At 46.0% G+C, this 20,592-nt stretch overlaps 1 protein-coding gene and 1 long non-coding RNA gene across 2 annotated transcripts in view; both read right to left on the reverse strand.

Moving 5' to 3' along the window:
• LOC147641869 (ubiquitin-conjugating enzyme E2 2-like) overlaps positions 1-18,818 on the reverse strand; it is a 36,367-nt gene extending 17,549 nt beyond the window's left edge. Inside the window, exons 1-2 of the mRNA XM_086800501.1 lie at positions 18,595-18,818; positions 18,162-18,246 (exon numbers count right to left, since the gene is read on the reverse strand). Of these exons, the coding sequence (XP_086656627.1) occupies positions 18,162-18,246; positions 18,595-18,771 (262 nt within the window). The 5' untranslated portion in view covers positions 18,772-18,818. The remainder of the gene's footprint in view (positions 1-18,161; positions 18,247-18,594) is intronic.
• On the reverse strand, positions 8,075-9,434 carry LOC147641870 (uncharacterized). The gene is made up of 2 exons (XR_015269141.1): positions 8,781-9,434; positions 8,075-8,750 (listed from the first exon to the last, which is right to left on the reverse strand). It is a non-coding gene; the product is annotated as an uncharacterized LOC147641870 (long non-coding RNA).
• Positions 18,819-20,592: the final 1,774 nt, after the last annotated feature.

Raw genomic sequence — 20,592 nt, forward strand, 5'->3', positions numbered from 1 at the left:
GGACACCGATTGGCCCCAAAACGCAGTGGCGCCCCTTGCGGTATTTCTTTAATTGATTATAAGAGCTTTGATTACAATAAAAGGCTGGGAACTCAGCCGACACAGTAGAACCCCTGAAGCCTGCAAAGAACCTGCATCTGGCTTCTTGTCCACTCGGCATCCACAAACAAGTCCAGCCATTGTTCGCATCGAAAGACTCTTCTCACATTGAGTCTGCATACAGAAGCTTTCTCCCATGATCAAGGCTGCCACAACCATCCATAGCCTCTCACACTATGAACAGCATCACACCCTGATACATCCAGTGCTTCTGCATCACAACACAGACTCCCAAACTCTCTCTCAAAAGAGAACTCGCATCACAGCACAGCATACCATACAGTCGACACACCTGTACCAACCCTCTCTACCTTCCAAGGGTACTATCCATCTCTGTCATGGATTCCCTGACCCTTGCCCAATCAGTAGCAAGGCTGTACCAAACATGTGTCCATTCCTGTACCTTCTGCCTGCATGTGACCTATCTCCTGGAGAAACCCAAAAACATGTTTCCTCGAGAAACCTACGACCTGTTTCCACATGAAACCCTTAGGCCTGTTTCCCTTTGAAACTTCTGGCAACATAGAGATGCACCCATATCTGTAGGTCCCACTGTTCCTTTCTAGCAGGAAGAAAACAATCTGCTCCATGAGCACGCAGCCATGCGAGCTTGCTTCACTCCCATGCCAAGAAACATAACCAAATGACCTTGTACTTGCAGCCAAAAACCCAAGTACATTGCTGAATTTGCAGCCAAACAAAAACAGCCCATAAACTGTCCCAAAACAGTCCCGAACCAAAGCATAGAGAAGCTGAAAGTTCCATCAGTTGAACGCCATCGACATGATGTCTATGTTCATGGAAAACCAGCCCTTGTTCACCTTTATGTCCTGAGAAACCAGCCCCTGTCTACTTTTCAGCAGAGGGAGAGAGAGAGAGAAAGAGAGAAAGGAAGCTGTGACTCTGTCTTGTAGCGCAGCACAGCAGCCAGCCTTCAGTCTCCAAAAAGCATGCATAAATAGACACTCAGATGCGCCTCTACTGCCTGTAGCGCAGCCCGCCAGCAGTACCTTCCTGCTGTCCGTACAGGCCTGCAACTACCACCTGTACCAGCCGCCAGCCAACCTGCAGCAGCCGTACAGATCTGCCACGTGGACTGTACCTACAGAGTAGGCGCCTCCAATCCTGCAGCCGCCGGCCTATCCCTGCAGACCTGCGTAGCCACACAGTCTAGCCTGCCGGTATGCAAGAGAAGGAGAGGGAGAGATAGAAAAGCCAGCGCAGTCCAGCCAGCATCTCCTCTCTTCTCCCAAAAAGCACATGCGCCTCATCAAGAGATAGGCGCCTCTTTTGCCTGCTAGCCCCTCTTTTTCCCAAAAAGCACACGTGGCCCCAAAATAGCATAAGGGCCACGTTTTTCTTTAATGAAGGGCTTTATAATAATTTTTAAAGGTTTTTGAAACCTTTTAAGTTAAAATCTCTTTGTCCCCTTCACACTTGGGGTTGTCCACACATGGGCTCCCTTTTTGACTCCAACCTGATGCCATTCACACTGTCCACCATGTCGCCGTGCACACCTGCATCTTGTCCAGAGAAAAACACAGGGTCGTGACAGTATCACTTTTTCTAATTGCAGCAAAATAAGCTTCAAACTAATGCAACAAGGAATAAAGAGTTGTAGGGTCAAGTTTACCATTATACTTACTAAATTTTATTTTCTCGGAAAAATGACTCCAGGAAACCGCTGATGTCATTCTTGCATCTAAAGCCACAAGGTATCTTTCGTGTTCCACGCGTCACCTCGTATCTTCTTGTGCAGCAGCACCACGGAATGTTGCCGCACGGTCTTCCTGTTGGTCATGTCCAGCCAGTTTAAATGTGAACCCAGCTTACTCACGGGCACTTTATCCCTGTGACTGGACACAAGTTTTTTCCCCGTGTGAACACACTTATGTGTGTTGGGCACTTAGCCCTAGGCTTTTTGGTACTCACATGTACTTTCATTTGATATCATTATTGAGTACATCTTTTCCAGCACTCACGTTTCTCTGTGCTTGAGGTTGGAGGTTGTGTGTGTGTGTGTGTGTGTGCAGGCTAGCTGCCCTCCTACCCAACGTTGGTATCAAAGCCTGGTAAGGGTTAACCGTTAGGGTTAGGGTTCCTCCAGCCTACTTCACTGAGCACTAAACACTTCTCTCCATTGCTGCTGAACTGTTGTGCGCCACTCCTTTGAAGCTTGCCGATTGTACCTGTACTACGCCACCGACCGTACACTGTTGTGCGCTGCCTGCCTTGCACCGCCCTGTACTGCCCGACCTATACTTGCGCCGCCGTACACTGTTGTGCACTGCCTGTTGTGCGCCGCCTTGCCGCCATGCCCTTGCAAACCTGCGCCATGCGATTGTACCAGCGCCGCTGCCGCCCGTGTACCTGAGCCCATTTTTGCAGCATTCGACCAATTTACCTTTGACTTTGCCAGGATTTGAGCACTTGCAGCTCTTACAGGTGCCAGCTGATCGTGTTTTTCACAGCACATGTATACATTTGTGGTTTGCTGCAGTATATGTATGTCATTGTGGACACTTTGACAGATTTGCATCATTGTGCAGTACACTTGCAGATTTGGGACATGCATATGTATTTCTCGTGTTGATGGAGTTCCCTTTCAGTCCATTGATTATCCTGCTATTTATCTCATACTTACCAAGGGACAGGGACGGGGGACAGGAACGGGGACGGGGATGGGGACGGCTAAAGGTAGGGAACGGGGACGGGGGGGTGGGGACGGTGTAGTGAGTAGGAGAGGGTGGAGAGGAAGGTGATGGACCGTGGAGTAGGAGAGGGAGATAGTGGAGAGGAAAGCTTGAGTAGGAGAGGGAGATCGTGGAGAGGAACTCAAGTCTTGGAAGGCTTGAGTAGAAGAGGAGTGGCTCCAAGCCCATTATATAGTTGTGTTGCTCTCTCTCTCTCTCTCTCTCTCTCTCTCTCTCTCTCTCTCTCTCAAATGGCCAGTGTTAACAGCTTGTAGCCGTTTATTTGAAAAAAAATGCCTGAAGATTTAGCTGTTGCAGCCGTCCCCGTCCCCTGCAGACAACGTCCCCCCGTTCCCACAGGGGGGAACGCCCATCCGCTGGTCACGTCCCCTCCGTCTCGTCCCCGTGGCCGTCCACAGCCCGGTGTGCAGGTCTCTCTGCTCGGGACGGCGTTCCCACGTCCCACGTGGGCGTCCCTCCGTCCCCCTGTCGCTATGATTTATCTCCCTCATTCTTACGATTTTGCCGGGCATTGCCTACTCGTGGTGACTTGTGACAGATTTGTTGTGTTATCATGGCCAAGAGTAATTATGACGTCTTTGGCATGCTATCTCAAGAGGACAAGCTCAATGGAGATAACTACCCTATGTGGGCTTATATGATGCGTCTTGTATTGGTTGCCAAGAATGTATGGCTATATGTGGATGGCATTGAGGAGAGTCCTCTAGCACCTACTCCAGCGGAAGGTGAAGTTATTCTCGCTCACCCTCCTACAGGTCCACCTCCTCGTCCTCCTGCTAGCCAGCGGCAACGTACTTGGGATGCTAGGGATGCTCAGGCCCATGCGTTGATTGCTCTCTCGTGCCGCAGGCATATCATTCCACACTTTCGTTCCTGCACCACTGCAAAGGGCGCTTGGGATACCTTGGCGGCGTTGTATTCATGTCACAATGAGGCTCGTGTAGCTTACCTTCGGGGCAAGCTTGAGACTGACCGCATGCTTGAAGGTGACTCTATCGATCAATACCTTACGCATGTGAAAGACCTACGAGTGCAACTCATTAACATTGATGAGGTCTTCACATATGGCTATCTTGTTCAAATAGTTTTGCGTAATTTGCCTTACTCTTATCAGACATTTGGCACCACTCTATGGTTGTTGGCTGCCAATGCACCTAATGCGATCACTTTTGACAACCTTGTGACTCTCTTGCTCAAGAACAACATGATGTCTGCTAAGTCAACAATGGCTGCTCCCTTTCGTGGGAATCAATATGGGCCTAACCCTAGCCCATCGGATCCTCCCAAGACAGAGGACAAGCCTGAAAAGAAAAAGCGTTGTAATTATTGCAAGAAAATAGGGCACACGATAGAGGAATGCAAGAAGCATATTGAGAGTGAAAAAAAGAAGAAGCTGGCATCTTCTTCCACAAGTGCAGATCAGGCCAATTTGGCTACACATGTATCAGCCTTGACCCTTACATCTTCATCACCTGCAAAGATGTCTTCTGATGCTATTGCTTTTGATGACTATGCTCTATAGTCAATACTTCTTGGTATGCATTGTCAGGCAGATGCATTTTAGGGGGGGATTTTACTTGCCCACATGCATTTTAGGGGGGGATTTTACTTGCCCACATGCAGTTGATGATGCCTCATGGTCACTTATGCTTGTTGACCCTTATGCTTGTCTATGCTAGACGCTTTCTCTTATGTGATGTCTACTAGAGATGCCTTTTATGCTGTTTTTCCTTGCAGCGGGATTGTTTCTACAGTGTTGTCATTGTCACTTTCTCACATGTGAGTGCCTTCTACACACTTGGCCAATGTTGGCTTGCCCTCATGGTTTTGACATGTCACATGTATATTATTCATTGTGGAATTATGCATCTTTACACTTGACATACATGCCACTGATCATGGCATCGCTGAGAGTTTACCCATCCTCTCATAGCATTGGCTGATGCCCGCCCCAAGCCCCCACTTTTTCTCCCGATTTTCAGCTTTTCCCATTGCTGAATTTTTACTTTTATCAGCCCTACCATTGCTGATTTTTCCTCATCGGATCCTCCATTGATGAGTTTCCCTCTTGCAGCTTACATTGCATGTCTCACAGAAATGACTTCTGGATCCTGTTGCCTTTACACATGCGTATATCTACTACCACTTCTTATGCTTATCACTGGTGCAGTTACAGAGCTATTATGCTTTGCTCTCTTCTTGTCATTGATATGGATTACATGCAGTTCAACTTGGCATTTGGATGCTTGCCTTCAAGGGGGGTATTGTGCGATGCCTCTTGATTTGATGCAGTTGATGTCCACATGATCTTTGACATGCATTTCAAGTGATGCGTTTATGTACTACTATGCTCTAGCATTAGCACTATGACATTGGGGATTCTCCTTTTCCCCGTCATATAGTGCTTGCTTTTCCCATTGGCACTGCAGTTCATCTTTGCCATAGTGATCTCTCTTGATCACTCTTACTGTGGAGCATAGTGCCAGGCAGCATTCACAACTTTATCACCCTGCTAATACCCATTCACACCGTTCACTTGAGGGGGGTTTGTTGGTCATGTCCACTCCCGGCTAGTTCAAGTGTGAACCCAGCTTACTCACAGGCACTTTTTCCCTGTGAACTGGACACAGGTTTTTTCCCCATGTGAACACACTTATGTGTGTTGGGCACTTAGTCCTAGGCTTTTTAGTACTCATTTGTACTCACTTGATATCATTATTTGTTAGCACTTTCATCCCCAGTTTCTGCTCTTTTATGGTGCCCATTTGGTCCCCTTTTGTATGGCCCTTGCTTGTGGGCTGGCCACCTCTTTTTTACTATTTTTTTGGGATTTTTCCAGCCATTCTGGCATTTTTCCAGTCGGCCATGTCCAACAGCTCCAATCGGCCAGCACTTCCCCAGTATAAATAGTGGGTGCTGGCCTCTCATTTTTCATTCAGTCTTGTACATATTTGCTCCCTCACTTATGAGACTAACACTGTCTCTTGCTTGGGACTGTTTTGGTTCAGTATATTCAGCATAGTTTGCTCCATATCTCTCTCTCTCTCTTGCACTCTCTGTTCAGCACATTCTAGTGCCACTCTGCTTCCGCTCTGTGCACTCTTTCATGGTATCATCGCTCCCGGTTTAGCAACCTTTCTGCTGCCCCAGATTCAGCCCTGTTTTCGGCACCTCCTCCTCTGCGTTTTCTTCCAGATCCATAGCTTTTGCTGCTGCGTTTTCTGGACAGCACTCTGCTGGTCGTTTTTTCTTCAGATTGGCTTCACCGATTCAGCCGTCTGGCTCTTGTTGATCAGCGTTTCATTGCCCACTTGGAGATTGGACTGCAGGCGGCCTGTTTTCTACAGGACAGCACTTGTTCACTGCTGCGTTTTCCTCTCCAGTGGCCCTTTCCCTTTGCAGAGGGGGCTTGTGGTGTTGCAAGCTTTGGTGGCACTCTTGGTACCTGTGGAGGACACTTTTTTTTCTTCAGAGTTTGTGCATTTTTTGAGATTGAGCCCAAGCTTTTGTGATGGATGCTCCCACTTCTCTTCATATGTTTGCTGAGTCTGCCAAGTTGGATGGTTCCAACTACACCCTATGGAAGGTGAAGGTGAAATCGGCCTTGCGTGGCGTGGATCTCCGGGATTGGCTTGTTACACCAGCCAATGCCACCCCTCCCACCCTTGCTTCCTGTGGTGTGACTCAAGCACAAATTGATATTTGGCAGTCGAATGATCAACATGTTTTCTCCTTCCTGATGTTGAACTGTCAGCATGCTGTTCTCTCTCATGTGCGTACAGCAAATGCTGCACATGAAGTTTGGAAGGCTTTTGCAGATCTCTATGAGATTAAGTCTCCGGGTCGGATTTTGGCATTGGAAAAGCAACTTATGAACTTATCAGTTTCTGCGTTTCCATCTTTATCTGCTTTCATCTCGAAGATGAAAGATCTCCGGGACGAGCTTGCTGTTTGTGGCAAGGACATCTCCACAGAGGATATGGCTATTCGGCTGCTCTCCAAACTTCCAGAGAGGTTTGATGCATACTTTCAGTCTCTGGTTTCCTCTCCTCGTCCTGTTCCAATTACTTGGGAGGAAGTTCTCCCCTCTATTATGCAGATAGAGTCTCGCTTTCAGGAGCGGACTGGCACCTTCGGTGGCCCTGATGGAGCTTTGGCAGCACGAGATAAAGGGAAGACTCAACAAAAGAAAGGTAAAGGGGGTTCTGACAAGAACTCCAAGGATTCCGATAAGGATAAAGACAACAAATCTTCAAAGAATAAGGACATTGAATGTCATTATTGTGGCAAGAAGGGTCACAAGTCACCCCAATGTCACAAGACGAAGCGTGATGAAGCAGCAAAGAACTCTTCCTCAACGGCGGTGTCTCGGATGATGGAATTCTTCTCTTAGCAGGTACTCGGCGTATACTTGCTCTTGTGACTTCTCAATCACGGTCTTGGATTGTTGATAGCGGTGCTACTGCTCATATGACACCCCATCGAGATTGGTTCGAGGACTTCACTGCCAGATCAGGCGAGATCACTCTGGGTGATTCTTCTTCCGTGCCAGTGCATGGTCATGGCACTATCCCCATCTTCCGTTCTGACGAGGACAAGAGGTACTTCTCTGACATTCTGTATATTCCAGATTTGGCTTTTAACCTTTTGTCAGTAAGTGCTCTTACAGCTTAGGGTGCAGAGGTGATCTTTTCTCGTTATGAGATTACCATTCGTGATAAGGCGACTGGTAGCATCTTGGCTCAGGGAGTCCAAGATAGTGGCCTTATACATGTATCTATATATATACATGTATCTATATATATACATGTATCTATATATATATATAGCTCTTTGGCATGCTCGGTTTGGCCATTTGAGCTATCAGCTTCTGCAGTGAGCTTCGAAGGATGGGTTGGTTGATGGATTACCGACCATCAAGGCTCTGTCTTCTGCTTGTTCCTCTTGTTTACAGGGGAAGCAGCACCAAGCCGCCTTTCCGAAGGAGGCCACACACAGATCTTCGACATCACTTGCTCTCATTCATGCAGACTTATGTGGTCCTATGAGTACCGCGTCTTTGAGTAAGGCGTTGTACATGCTCGTGATGGTGGATGATTTTACCACATATACTTGGGTTTTCTTTCTGAAGACCAAGGATGAGACTTTTCATCACTTCTGTGATTGGAAAGCCGAGGTGGAAAAAGAGACCGGTCACTCGGTCAAGGCTCTCAGTGTCACCACCAGCCTGGACATTTCCCAGTCTGAAAGGGGTCTGGTGGACTCCAGGATGTTTAAATATTTGAAAAGTACAAGCTTTGGGAATGGGGGATTATCCTAGAATACAAAGGACCACACTCCTAAAATTTAGGAGAGTTGCTATTTTTGGCCCGCTCCGATGGAAATTCTGTTCGCGTCATTACATGTGGAATTGAGCAGATACCAAGAGTTGGCAAAGTGCCTATGACAGAATGTCTACTAGTTGGGATATTTTTAGAGCTAAAGATTATGGGAGAATCCATCTCTTAGATTGGGACATGTGGCAAGAAAGTGGATCAAAGTGAGACAAGTGGCCTGACACTTGTTAGAAAATGGATCAAAATGAGACAAGTGGCCTCACACTTGTCACTTCAGCTATTGTGTGGCTCTCCACTTGTCATTGTAGCCTTCTCTTGCCATTTTAGCTCATGGGAGGCCCAAATCTATAAATTGGAGCCCTCTCTCTTCATTAGGAGAGGCTCTCTTGCTGCACACTAGCCTCTACCACCGTTGAAGGCTTCCCTAATGATGGCTACTCTCTTTCTCTCTCTCTTGAAGGCTGCCCATGAAGAATACCGGCTGTTGGGGACTGTTTTGGAGGCTTCCATCGCGAAGAAATACTGAAGGCAAGGGTATTCAATCATTTATTATGATTTCTAGCCATTGTATGTGTTGTACCAGCATTTGTACTTGCTGTACCTGCTGTACCAGCCACCGTACTTGCTGTACCAGCTGTACCAGCCACCGTACCGGCTGTACCAGCCACTATACTTGCTGTTCCAGCCACTGTACCTACTGTACCAGCATTTGTACTTACTGTACCTGCTGTACCAGCCACTGTACCGGCTGTACCAGCCATTGTACCTGCTGTACCGGCTGAATGGGAGTTGTACTTGTTGTACCCTTTCTATTGCATGAAGACCCGTGGTTTTTGGGGAAGAATCAATACCCACACGGAGGTATATGGATTATATTGTTGGCTCGGCATTTCTACAGCCTATGTTCCTGCTTGGTTGCCTCGTGTTGGGCTGTGTTATGGCATTTGTATTTGGATAATCCGGCATCTCCCGTGGGGAGAGTAAGGCCCTCAAAGCTTGTACATGATATTATTCTCCTTGGGTAATAAAATACTCCAAGGGGGGGGTCGGCCCATTCCGGCCTCTATGTGGTGTCACATGTGCAAGATCCATTTTCAGCATTTGTGGATGTTTTGTCCTGCTTTATGTTTTATGCAAAGTGATGATGGATATGTGTTAAGGCTGTGGCCATGTTTAAATGTTTTAATATGCATTGATGGTATCAACAAGTGTGTCAAAGGCCCTAGTCCCCCCGGCACTCACCGCCGCGAGTTACAGTGGTATCAGAGCATAGGCTTTCTTGGAAGCGGAGGCTTCCTTCTATCAATAAGGAAGAGAAAAGATCTCAAGTGGGGACCACACTTACCATCATTGCTGTTAAGCATGGCGAGCCACTTCAAAGCCTATGAAGCAAGAGCATGAGCAATAGACAGCTTGGTCTAAGGATTTATGAATTCACAAAATTTATCTTGGAAGTATGGAGTTGGCTTTATGTGCACACGTTTAGCACTCTTTCCATATGGATATTGTGGATTATATTATCAAGCTTACAGGCAAGCTATATGGAGATATATCTTAGGATATCTTAAGGATATGGTGACGAGATATTTCTTCTGGCTTCATGACCAATCTGGCAAAGAAAAGCTAAGTATACTTTGAGTTTGCAAAGTTAGTGCTTTTGCTATGAAGTGTTTTTGATGTTCACTAACCCTTGTATAGCTATGCAAGGAGAAAGGTGGTGTTGTTTGCCTTGAGATGGTTTCAGGGAAACATTGTTTATGGCTCCCTTTAATGGGATGAATTCTTTTCATGGCTCCCTTTATTGGGATGGATTATATCTATGGAGATTTCTTTCTTGGACGAGATTTATATAGATATTGGGCTTCACAAGCAATTTCTATGGACGAATCTGTCCGAGTTTATAGAGAAGAAATCTTTGGATATCTCATGGATATGATACTTTTATGGATAAAGTCCACCTCTACTCCAAGGTGTGTGGTTTGCACGGAGTATGTGGTAAGAGTTATGGTATACAAGGATTATGGTATACAGGTGTATGGATTCCTGGACTTCTTTTCTAGGAATTTGGATCCATCCTCACGTTTATGGATTATGTTTATGGCTCCCTTTTACTGGGATGGATTATTCTTTTTGGCTCCCTTTATTTGGGATGCATTGGACTTATGGAACTCATGGTTCACTTACCTTGTGTAGTATTCTCTTGTCCTACGTGCTCTCTTGAAGATTGTTTCTACCATGTGAGGGTGGAACAATAGAGAGCAGATGGAAGGGAACCATGGGCACTTCAAAGGGTAGTGACAAGCACAACATACCCTGTGTAGTGTTCTCTTGTCCTACGTGCTCTCTTGAAGATTGTTTCTACCATGTGTGGGTGGAACAATAGAGAGCAGATGGAAGGGAACATGGGCACTTGAGAGGGTAGTGTGAGTTGGTGGCCGAAATGCCTATAAACTATGTGTAGCAGAAATGCGTATGGAACACCAGGTTATCTATGCCTGCGAAAGTGATTGTTTTCAGGACTCCTTGTTTAGCCGCCCTGTGTAGTATTTCTCTTTTCCTAAGTGCTCTTCAAGATGTTGCTACCTTGCTTGGTAGAACATAGAGCCAATGGTAGAGAATATGGGCACTGAAGTCGGGCCGGGCGTCAAGGCAGCTCCTTGGTGATCTACATCGACATACCATTGTTTTCTAAATGCTGAAAGTGCAAGTGGTAAAGTGGACATGACAGGACTTATGTCTATGCCAACGGTCATGTGGACCGATGTCTTGTTGGCAAGAGACTTATTTTGTCTCGCCCATTTACTTGGGACATGGATTATGATATCTGGACTTATGGGACTGATTTGTTCCGCCCATTTACTTGGGACATGGATTATGATATCTGGACTTATGGGACTGATTTGTCTCGCCCATTTACTTGGGACATGATTATGATATCTGGACTTATGGGACTGTTTTTTGTCTCGCCCATTTATCTTGGGACATGATTTTGATATTGCTATTATGGAGACTAATTTAGTCTCGCCCATTTCTTTGGGACATGGATTCTTCAGTTATATTGGATTTTTTGAGACTGTCTCGTCTCGCCCAATCGATGGGACATGATTATATCTTGAATATATGGCTTGAAGCTTAAAGTTGCGGACAACTTTTAAGAAGTTGGGGAGGATGTCACCAGCCTGGACATTTCCCAGTCTGAAAGGGGTCTGGTGGACTCCAGGATGTTTAAATATTTGAAAAGTACAAGCTTTGGGAATGGGGGATTATCCTAGAATACAAAGGACCACACTCCTAAAATTTAGGAGAGTTGCTATTTTTGGCCCGCTCCGATGGAAATTCTGTTCGCGTCATTACATGTGGAATTGAGCAGATACCAAGAGTTGGCAAAGTGCCTATGACAGAATGTCTACTAGTTGGGATATTTTTAGAGCTAAAGATTATGGGAGAATCCATCTCTTAGATTGGGACATGTGGCAAGAAAGTGGATCAAAGTGAGACAAGTGGCCTGACACTTGTTAGAAAATGGATCAAAATGAGACAAGTGGCCTCACACTTGTCACTTCAGCTATTGTGTGGCTCTCCACTTGTCATTGTAGCCTTCTCTTGCCATTTTAGCTCATGGGAGGCCCAAATCTATAAATTGGAGCCCTCTCTCTTCATTAGGAGAGGCTCTCTTGCTGCACACTAGCCTCTACCACCGTTGAAGGCTTCCCTAATGATGGCTACTCTCTTTCTCTCTCTCTTGAAGGCTGCCCATGAAGAATACCGGCTGTTGGGGACTGTTTTGGAGGCTTCCATCGCGAAGAAATACTGAAGGCAAGGGTATTCAATCATTTATTATGACTTCTAGCCATTGTATGTGTTGTACCAGCATTTGTACTTGCTGTACCTGCTGTACCAGCCACCGTACTTGTTGTACCAGCTGTACCAGCCACCGTACCGGCTGTACCAGCCACTATACTTGCTGTTCCAGCCACTGTACCTACTGTACCAGCATTTGTACTTACTGTACCTGCTGTACCAGCCACTGTACCGGCTGTACCAGCCATTGTACCTGCTGTACCGGCTGAATGGGAGTTGTACTTGTTGTACCCTTTCTATTGCATGAAGACCCGTGGTTTTTGGGGAAGAATCAATACCCACACGGAGGTATATGGATTATATTGTTGGCTCGGCATTTCTACAGCCTATGTTCCTGCTTGGTTGCCTCGTGTTGGGCTGTGTTATGGCATTTGTATTTGGATAATCCGGCATCTCCCGTGGGGAGAGTAAGGCCCTCAAAGCTTGTACATGATATTATTCTCCTTGGGTAATAAAATACTCCAAGGGGGGGGTCGGCCCATTCCGGCCTCTATGTGGGGTCACATGTGCAAGATCCATTTTCAGCATTTGTGGATGTTTTGTCCTGCTTTATGTTTTATGCAAAGTGATGATGGATATGTGTTAAGGCTGTGGCCATGTTTAAATGTTTTAATATGCATTGATGGTATCAACAAGTGTGTCAAAGGCCCTAGTCCCCCCGGCACTCACCGCCGCGAGTTACACTCAGGACCGATGGAGGGGGTGAGTTCACATCCCACGAGTTTCAGCAATATTGCAAGACACATGGCATTCGGAGACAGCTTACTACAGCATATACTCCATCACAGAATGGAGTTGCCGAGAGGAAGAACAGGACCATTATGGAGATGGCCCGTGCTATGCTTGAGCATTCTTCATTACCTCAACGTTTCTGGGCTGAGGCAGCTTCCACTGCTGTCTACATTCAGAATAGGTCTCCTACTGCTGCTCTTCCCAACAAAACTCCATATGAGACTTTCCATGGTGAGAAGCCCTCCGTTGTTCATTTCCGGATATTTGGATGTACGGCGTATGTTCATGTGCCTAAGGAGCACCGCTCCAAGTTGGACTCGAAGTCTCAGCGCATGACTTTTCTCGGATACAGCACTGTGTCCAAGGCATATCGTCTTTATGATTCTCAAGCCGGTAAAGTTGTTGTGAGCCGTGATGTGGTGTTCGACGAGACCCCTACATCTTCGGAGAGGGGTGGTGAGCTTCTTCTTCCTGCACCTCCTTTTCCTCCTCCTCCTCCTCCTCCTCCTCCTCCTCCCGCTGTTACTGTTACACCTCCAGCTGAGGATTCTCAGTCAAATGATGATGACCCTGCTCCTCCTCCGACGAGTTTGAGCAGATCTGTACCTGGTTGGTATTATCAGACAGTTCGTGACTCTGGGTTACGTGAGCTTCCTTTTGCTCCTCCGCCTAGTTCTCTTCGGCGTTCTTCCAGAGTTACAAGGAAACAAATTCATGAGGGCAACATGTTTGTTAATTATGCTCTTATGTCTACAATCATTAATGGTCCTTCTCATCCCACTTCTGTAGACGAGGCTCTTTCACATGAGTCTTGGCGTCATGCTATGCAGACAGAGCTGGATGCTATCGAACGGAATGGCACTTGGATTTTGGTGCCTCGGCCTCTGCAGCGTAAGGTGATTGGTGTGCGTTGGATTTTCAAATCAAAGTTCCGAGCTTTGGACAAGCACAAAGCGAGGTTGGTTGCCAAGGGTTATGCTCAGCACCCTGGTGTCGACTTCGATGAGACCTTCGCTCCGACGGCCCGGATGACTACCATTCGCACCGTTCTTGCACTTGCAGGACATCATAGATGGCCCGTTTTCCAGATGGACGTCAAGTCGGCTTTCTTGAATGGAGAGCTTACACAGGAGGTTTATATTGATCAGCCGCCACTATTTGTTGTTCCGGGCAAACAGGATCAAGTGTACCGGCTGAAGAAGGCTTTATATGGTCTAAAGCAGGCTCCGCGGGCTTGGTACCAGCGGATTGATGAGTTCTTTCAGAAGCTCGGCCTGCGCCGTTCTCATGCAGATTCGAACCTTTATATCCTCCTTGAGAGGGGGTTGATTGTTATCATTGTGATCTATGTTGATGACCTCATCTTTACAGGTTCTTATTCTGTGCGGATCCGTTCTGTTGTGGATGCTTTGGAGACAGAGTTTGAGATGACGGATCTGGGCCTCTTGCATTATTTTCTTGGCTTTGAGATTTGGCAGACCTCGAAGGGCATTTTCTTCTCTCAACAGAAGTACACTCCGGAGATTCTCGATAGATTTCAGATGACTGGGTGCAAACCAATATCTTCTCCTATGGATATTGGTGAGAAGCTTTCTTCACTTGATGCTTCTCCAGGGATTGATCAGGGACAGTATCCGGTTCTCGTCGGTTGTTTGGTATGGTTGACCTACTCCCGATTGGACATATGCTTCGCAGTCAGTTTATTGAGTTCCTTCTCATCCAAACCCCGTCAGCAACATTGGCGGTGTGCTCTCAGAGTTCTTCGGTACTTGCGTGGCACTCTGGATTTTGGCATCTTTTATGGCCAAGGACGCAGTCTTGTTGGATGATCTGACTCAGACTGGGCTGGAGATCCAGATACACGGCGTTCGACCACTGGTTGTGTTTTTTCACTTGGGTCTGGAGCCATTTCTTGGAGCAGTAAAAAGCAACCTACTTTGGCGCTTTCCTCTACCGAGACGGAGTACCGTGCAGTTTGTTATGCTGCATGTGAGGCAATATGGTTGCGGAGATTATTGGAGGAGCTCGGCTGTCCTCCTACCGGATCTACTCTTCTTTGGTGTGACAATCAGAGTTGCATTGCCATCGCCAAGAACCCTGTGTTTCATGCTCTTACGAAACACATTGAGATTCAGTATCACTATGTTCGTGAACAGGTTCTTACTGGAGATTTGCGTTTGGAGTATTGTCCTTCCGCGGAGAATGCTACAGATTTGTTCACCAAGCCGGTTTCTCAAGCTTCCTTGGCTCCTCATCTTCGGATTCTCGGAGTTTGTTCAGCATCTGCTGCTGAGAGGGGATGTTAGCACTTTCATCCCCAGTTTCTGCTCTTTTATGGTGCCCATTTGGTCCCCTTTTGTATGACCCTTGCTTGTGGGCTGGCCACCCCTTTTTTACTATTTTTTTGGGATTTTTCCCAGCCATTCTGGCATTTTTTCAGTCGGCCATGTCCAGCAGCTCTAGTTGGCCTATTTATGAGCTCCAGTCGGCCAGCACTTCCCCACTATAAATAGTGGGTGCTGGCCTCTCATTTTTCATTCAGTCTTGTACATATTTGCTCCCTCACTTATGAGACTAACACTGTCTCTTGCTTGGGACTGTTTTGGTTCAGTATATTTAGCATAGTTTGCTCCATATCTTTCTCTCTTGCACTCTCTGTTCAGCACATTCTAGTGCCACTCTGATTCCGCTCTGTGCACTCTTTCATTATTGAGTACATCTTTTCCAGCACTCACGTTTCTCTGTGCTTGAGGTTGTGTGTGTGTGCGTGTATGTGTGCAGGCTAGCTGCCTACCCAACACTTCCGTCTGTCAAATCTCCATTGCTTGCATCTACAACTCGAGCATCGAACTCCATTGCGGTCGTACCCCTTCAATAGGGTCATGATGTAGAGGATCTGGGAAACGGAAGGAGAGGGAGGAGGAGACAGAAAAGGAGGCCCTGGTAAACAGCTGCGCTCTTCCAAGGCCAAGATCTGCGCCTTCCGCTCTTCCAATTTGGTACCCTATTCTGTAATTGCTCACATCATCTGCTGGAACATCTCCTGTACACTCATGTCTACCGCCCTCGAAGGACTGCCTCGTACACTTTGTTCCTAAGGTTGTCATTCTCTCTCGTCGTCGTGGCTCACCATAGCAAGAAAATGCACTTCCTTTCCGGAGCACAATCTGACCATCCACTATGCGTGTGGGAGACTTCCGAAGGCTTTCGGAGGCTGAAAACCAACCGTCCTTCTAGGGACAAGAGTCACACCGAAAAGGGTGGTCCACCGAAGTCTAGAAACCAACCACACAAACAAGAAAGAAAAAAAATCTTCGTTTTTTTTGGGTTTTTTTGGTTGAATCTTCACACTTGAAGAAGGCTCTGACACCAATGTAAAATGTGGAAGCTTCATGGTCGAATCAATAACTTTGACGCTCAGAATTCAGCAATCTTTCACGACGAATATAATGCACAAAACTGAAGTAGATGTGCAGAAAATAGATAGATAGAGAGAGAGAGAGAGAGAGAGGGGGGGGGGGGGGGGAAGGAGAAGAGGACGCAGTATTGGGTCCCAAATACCCTCTGTAAGGCCCCCACCACGAATGGTGTATTTGCTTTATTATAATGATGTAAATCAGAAAATAAAGACGGAATCTTGACGTGCACTTTTCACCTTGGTTGAAGCTTTCCCCTTGGCTGTCCTGGCCCTTGGAACACAGCAACCCGTCGTGAATCATGAGATGACAAACCTGAATTATGGCTGGGCTTCAAATACCCCCTCACGCTCCTAGTCGACGAGTATACTAACGTCAGCTGGCTGAAAATCCTCACGACTGGCAAAAAATAGCATTAAATGCTAGTTAAACCAGTCGTTTCACACCTATGCAAGGGCTGGCCACCCAAACACACCTGCTGGCTGTGTGGGTTGCCCCGCACCTGGCCAACAGGCTGTCTAGGACCTAGGGGGCTGTCGGCTGCCTGTCTAGGGCCCCTAGCACTTTTCATGCAAAGTGGAGATTTTCTCTAGTGCAAAAGCTTCTAACCAACGCTCTTCAAAAGGGGGGAAATGCTTTGGGGTGATATTGATGCCACCTTGGCACCATAGGTAGTGCATTGAGGTGTCCCTTGGGATACTTAAAGGCCTCGACTGGTCTCCAAGTTGGGGCAAGGGAGGAGCTCGTTCAAGTGCCACGGGATTTGTGCCAATTGATTCTTGCTTGAGGTGAAACAAAAAATTACCAATTGCAAGCGTGAAGCATTGCATGTTCCCCTCGGTACCGGCAACGTAGGGCACCAAAACATCCGCAACTTAGAGTTAAGAAGCTCCTGCAGGCTGCGGATGGGTAGTCTGAGGCCTTGTAGGCATGTATCTTGCGGCACCAAGAAATTTCTCAAGGCCTCCACCACAAACAAGAAGAGGAAAGAGGCCAGAGAATAGTCCTAACAAACCGAGTGGGAGATGGAGAAGTGCTTGCCTCACACACTCTAAGTAACTGATCAACCCAACGAAGATCATTTGCTTTATCTGGATAGACATCATCCACACCCTCCAGGAACACTGCAAATGCTAGGAGATTATGCAGCAAAAAGCACAGCCTTCCTACGCATATGGAGTCCAAGTCCCTTTCTAACTTGGGGTGACAATGGTCTTTCTGGCATTACAGGCCTGACTGTGGCTTTCCTCTCCTCCCCCAAGGATGTCGTCCCCTCCCAGAGCAGCCAGCTATGAAGGGATCCCTCCCCCCTCCTTTCCAGCATTTCTACCTCCTAAGAAGGTCCTAATCTGCTTCCTGGTGGAAGTTTTTCTTTTTACTACTTGAAGAATCTCTTCTTGGGGAGGCGGGGGGGTATACATGTCAATGTCCAAGAATTAAGTACTCAATGATGACCTTGTTCCATCATTGCTCACCAGCAGCTGCACTGTATTTTTTGGCATGCAATAATTTCCACAGAGGGGTCAAACTCTTCCTTGTTTACGCAACAACATCAAGTTAGACCCAAAGTCACAGTCAGCCCACGGTTGGCCTACGGTGGTTGTAACGCTTATGTACCGGTAAAAGCACCTGCTTTATTTAAAGTGCATAATCACTAGGAGTCTGCCCAAGGCACATCCGGCCAAAACCTCAGTAACAAAGCCAGCACCGTGGCGAGTCAATTCTACCTGCTAATTGGAGTCCACACTTGAGTATGGCAGGCCCTGCGGGAAACATTATACAAAAGGAAATGACCGACCACAGATTTAAATGCTATATGCCAGGACCAAGTTCAACATGTTTGGACTTGGGAGAGGATGTCATTGGGCCAAATCTGTAAATAAAAGAACCTATTTAACACTGTTGCATGCTCTTCATCTCCCACAGAGCAAGCAGACCCCCACCCCTCCCCCACACCCCCAAAAGAACTAAAATGTTCAACTGCCTTCAAAAAATTCACTTGCCTTCCCACGGAGTGTCCTCCGGGCCAAACACAGTGGCGCTCCAGACGAACAGGTTCTCATCACCGTAAGGGCTCGCACTGCAGCCCTGATTTAGAGAATTTGAAAAAAAAAAAACGATTAAATTTTGAAGGGACTAAGAATTATAAACCCTCGCAAATGGTGGATTCCTGATTGTGTAAATCTTGAAGACTCCAGAAAAATGAAAGCCCCAGAGGATGAAAATTCCAAAAAAATGGAACCCGAGCTAGCAGGCAGGGAAAAGAAAGAAGAGCCGAGCGAGAAAAACTTGATATAACCATAAGCCATGAAGAAACGCAGGCAAAAGATCAAGCAGAACAGAAGAAAACGAAAACCCGAACGACCTACCCAGCGATAAAATGGGAAACTCTACAGCCTAAAAAAGCAATCTGCAGAGAACTGGCAATAAGCTTACTTCTGGCGGCTCGTTGCAAATGGCCTTGAGATCGGACATAAGACGCAGCTGTGCAGAGGACGCCATAGACACAGGACCTTGGAAGCTCTCCGCGAGAGAGCCCTTCGGTCCAAATGAAATGAAATGAAGTAGATGAAGAGGGAGCTGGCCTGCCAAATAATCATCATTAATTAACATCCCCCCCCCCCCCCCCCCCAAAAAAAAAAAAAAGTTACACACACAATCATCCCTTTCAAGCCACCTTTACATAATTGTGATCAAGGGTAAGGAGGCTAAGTGCACCCCCCACGGTTAAAAACGACAAAAAAAAATGACAATTTTGGCTAGTTTGTACCATCCAATTTTGGCTAGTTTGTACCATCCAATTATCGAAAGTTGGGTAAGATGTATGTGAAGAATCGAACCTTTACAAGGTAGGATGTGTGTAACTCTTTACATGACCTCAGCCTGGAAATGCATGGCTATACTTGCACTCAAACAATATTATTCTCCCTATCCGTTGAATGGGGAAGGTTTGTTTTTAAAGAATTGACCTCAGAATATCATAGGATTTCGACACATAATTTTATTCATATAAAAACAATAAATTGAGGACACATCAACACAAAGAATGTTTAAAAAATAGAAGGCTACTTAAAATATGACACTTCAGACTAATTAAAACTTGACACATCAACACAAGGCCATAATAATTGGGAAAGGACAAGAGGTGTCCTTTTCGATCAAAGCTCCTGGTGATGTGGTCAGACCAACCGTAGTGGCTCTGGCTAGTCCACATCGCCAGGAGTTCGTGACACCTCTTGTCCCTTCCCTACTCCTTGAGAGTTTGCTTAACATAGAGTTTCCCAATTCTTGATTGTAAATTGCAGTCACCGCTTGTTCCCTCCCTGCTCCATGAGAGTTTGCTTACCATAAAGTCACCCAGTTCTTGTTTGTAAATTGTAATTCGTAGAGGGTGGCTATGAGAGACCATTGCAAAAGCACTTATGCCATTACATTTTGAAAATCATGAAAATGGCTGTCATCCAAGCCTGCATGTTCTTTTATGCTTGAGTACATTAGACCTAAAGTGATTTTTAAATGTCATCACAATGTGTTGGCTATCAAAGACGTATGACTGGTAGTTGATCTTGACACATTAGATACATGCCCAATAATAGATGTCTAACTACAACCACCACCCACTCTAGCTAGGGTTTACATGCTCTACATGTCAAATCTAAATCTTGGGCAAGGTTTACATGCTCTATATGTTATTCTACAACCACCGCCACCCACTAGGGTTTACATACTCTACATGTCACTACTCTACCTGTTAAAAAGAATCTAATCTACTAAAAAAGTAAAGTAAATAATGTGTGGGATATGAAAATTATGTGATTGACTTGAAAATGTCTTCTCATTTCGTTTCCAACCAACCTTCCTTGTTAATAAATTTAGATAAATTGGGCAAGAGGTCATTGCTACCAAAAATTCCTTAACTTTGGTTGGGATCAAGTTCATGACAATTACAAATTGGGTGTGCACTCATTTGGTGTTTAAATCCCCTAATCACGTAGAACAATGTCTAATCTTAGATATGCAATTACCAAAAAGCTTAAGCTTTTTTATTCGATGCAACATTTTTACAATAAATCTCGTCCTCAAATCAAAGTGTTCTTATACATGCTTGTAAACACTCATAACAACCATCATTTTGTGTGACACAAAATCTCACTTTTTCATACTTAATAGAAGTCTCTTTTCTAAAAATAAAAAATAAAAAATCTATCTCACAAACGAGTCTTGTCACATGCTACATTCTTCCCCTCATTAGATGTACCATATTTCCATTAGATGTAACTGCAATCATCACTCCACACTAACTACACTCAACTCCATTAGATGTACCATATTTCCATTAGATGTAACTGCAATCATCACTCCACAACACTAACTACACTCAACTCCATGTAACATATCTTCAATTTAAAATTCAAGGTCTATGCATATATGTAC

This window comes from Cibotium barometz, chromosome 1, assembly GCF_041138505.1.
Source record: "Cibotium barometz isolate CiBa-2024 chromosome 1, ASM4113850v1, whole genome shotgun sequence".
Classification (NCBI taxonomy): Eukaryota; Viridiplantae; Streptophyta; class Polypodiopsida; order Cyatheales; family Cibotiaceae; genus Cibotium; species Cibotium barometz.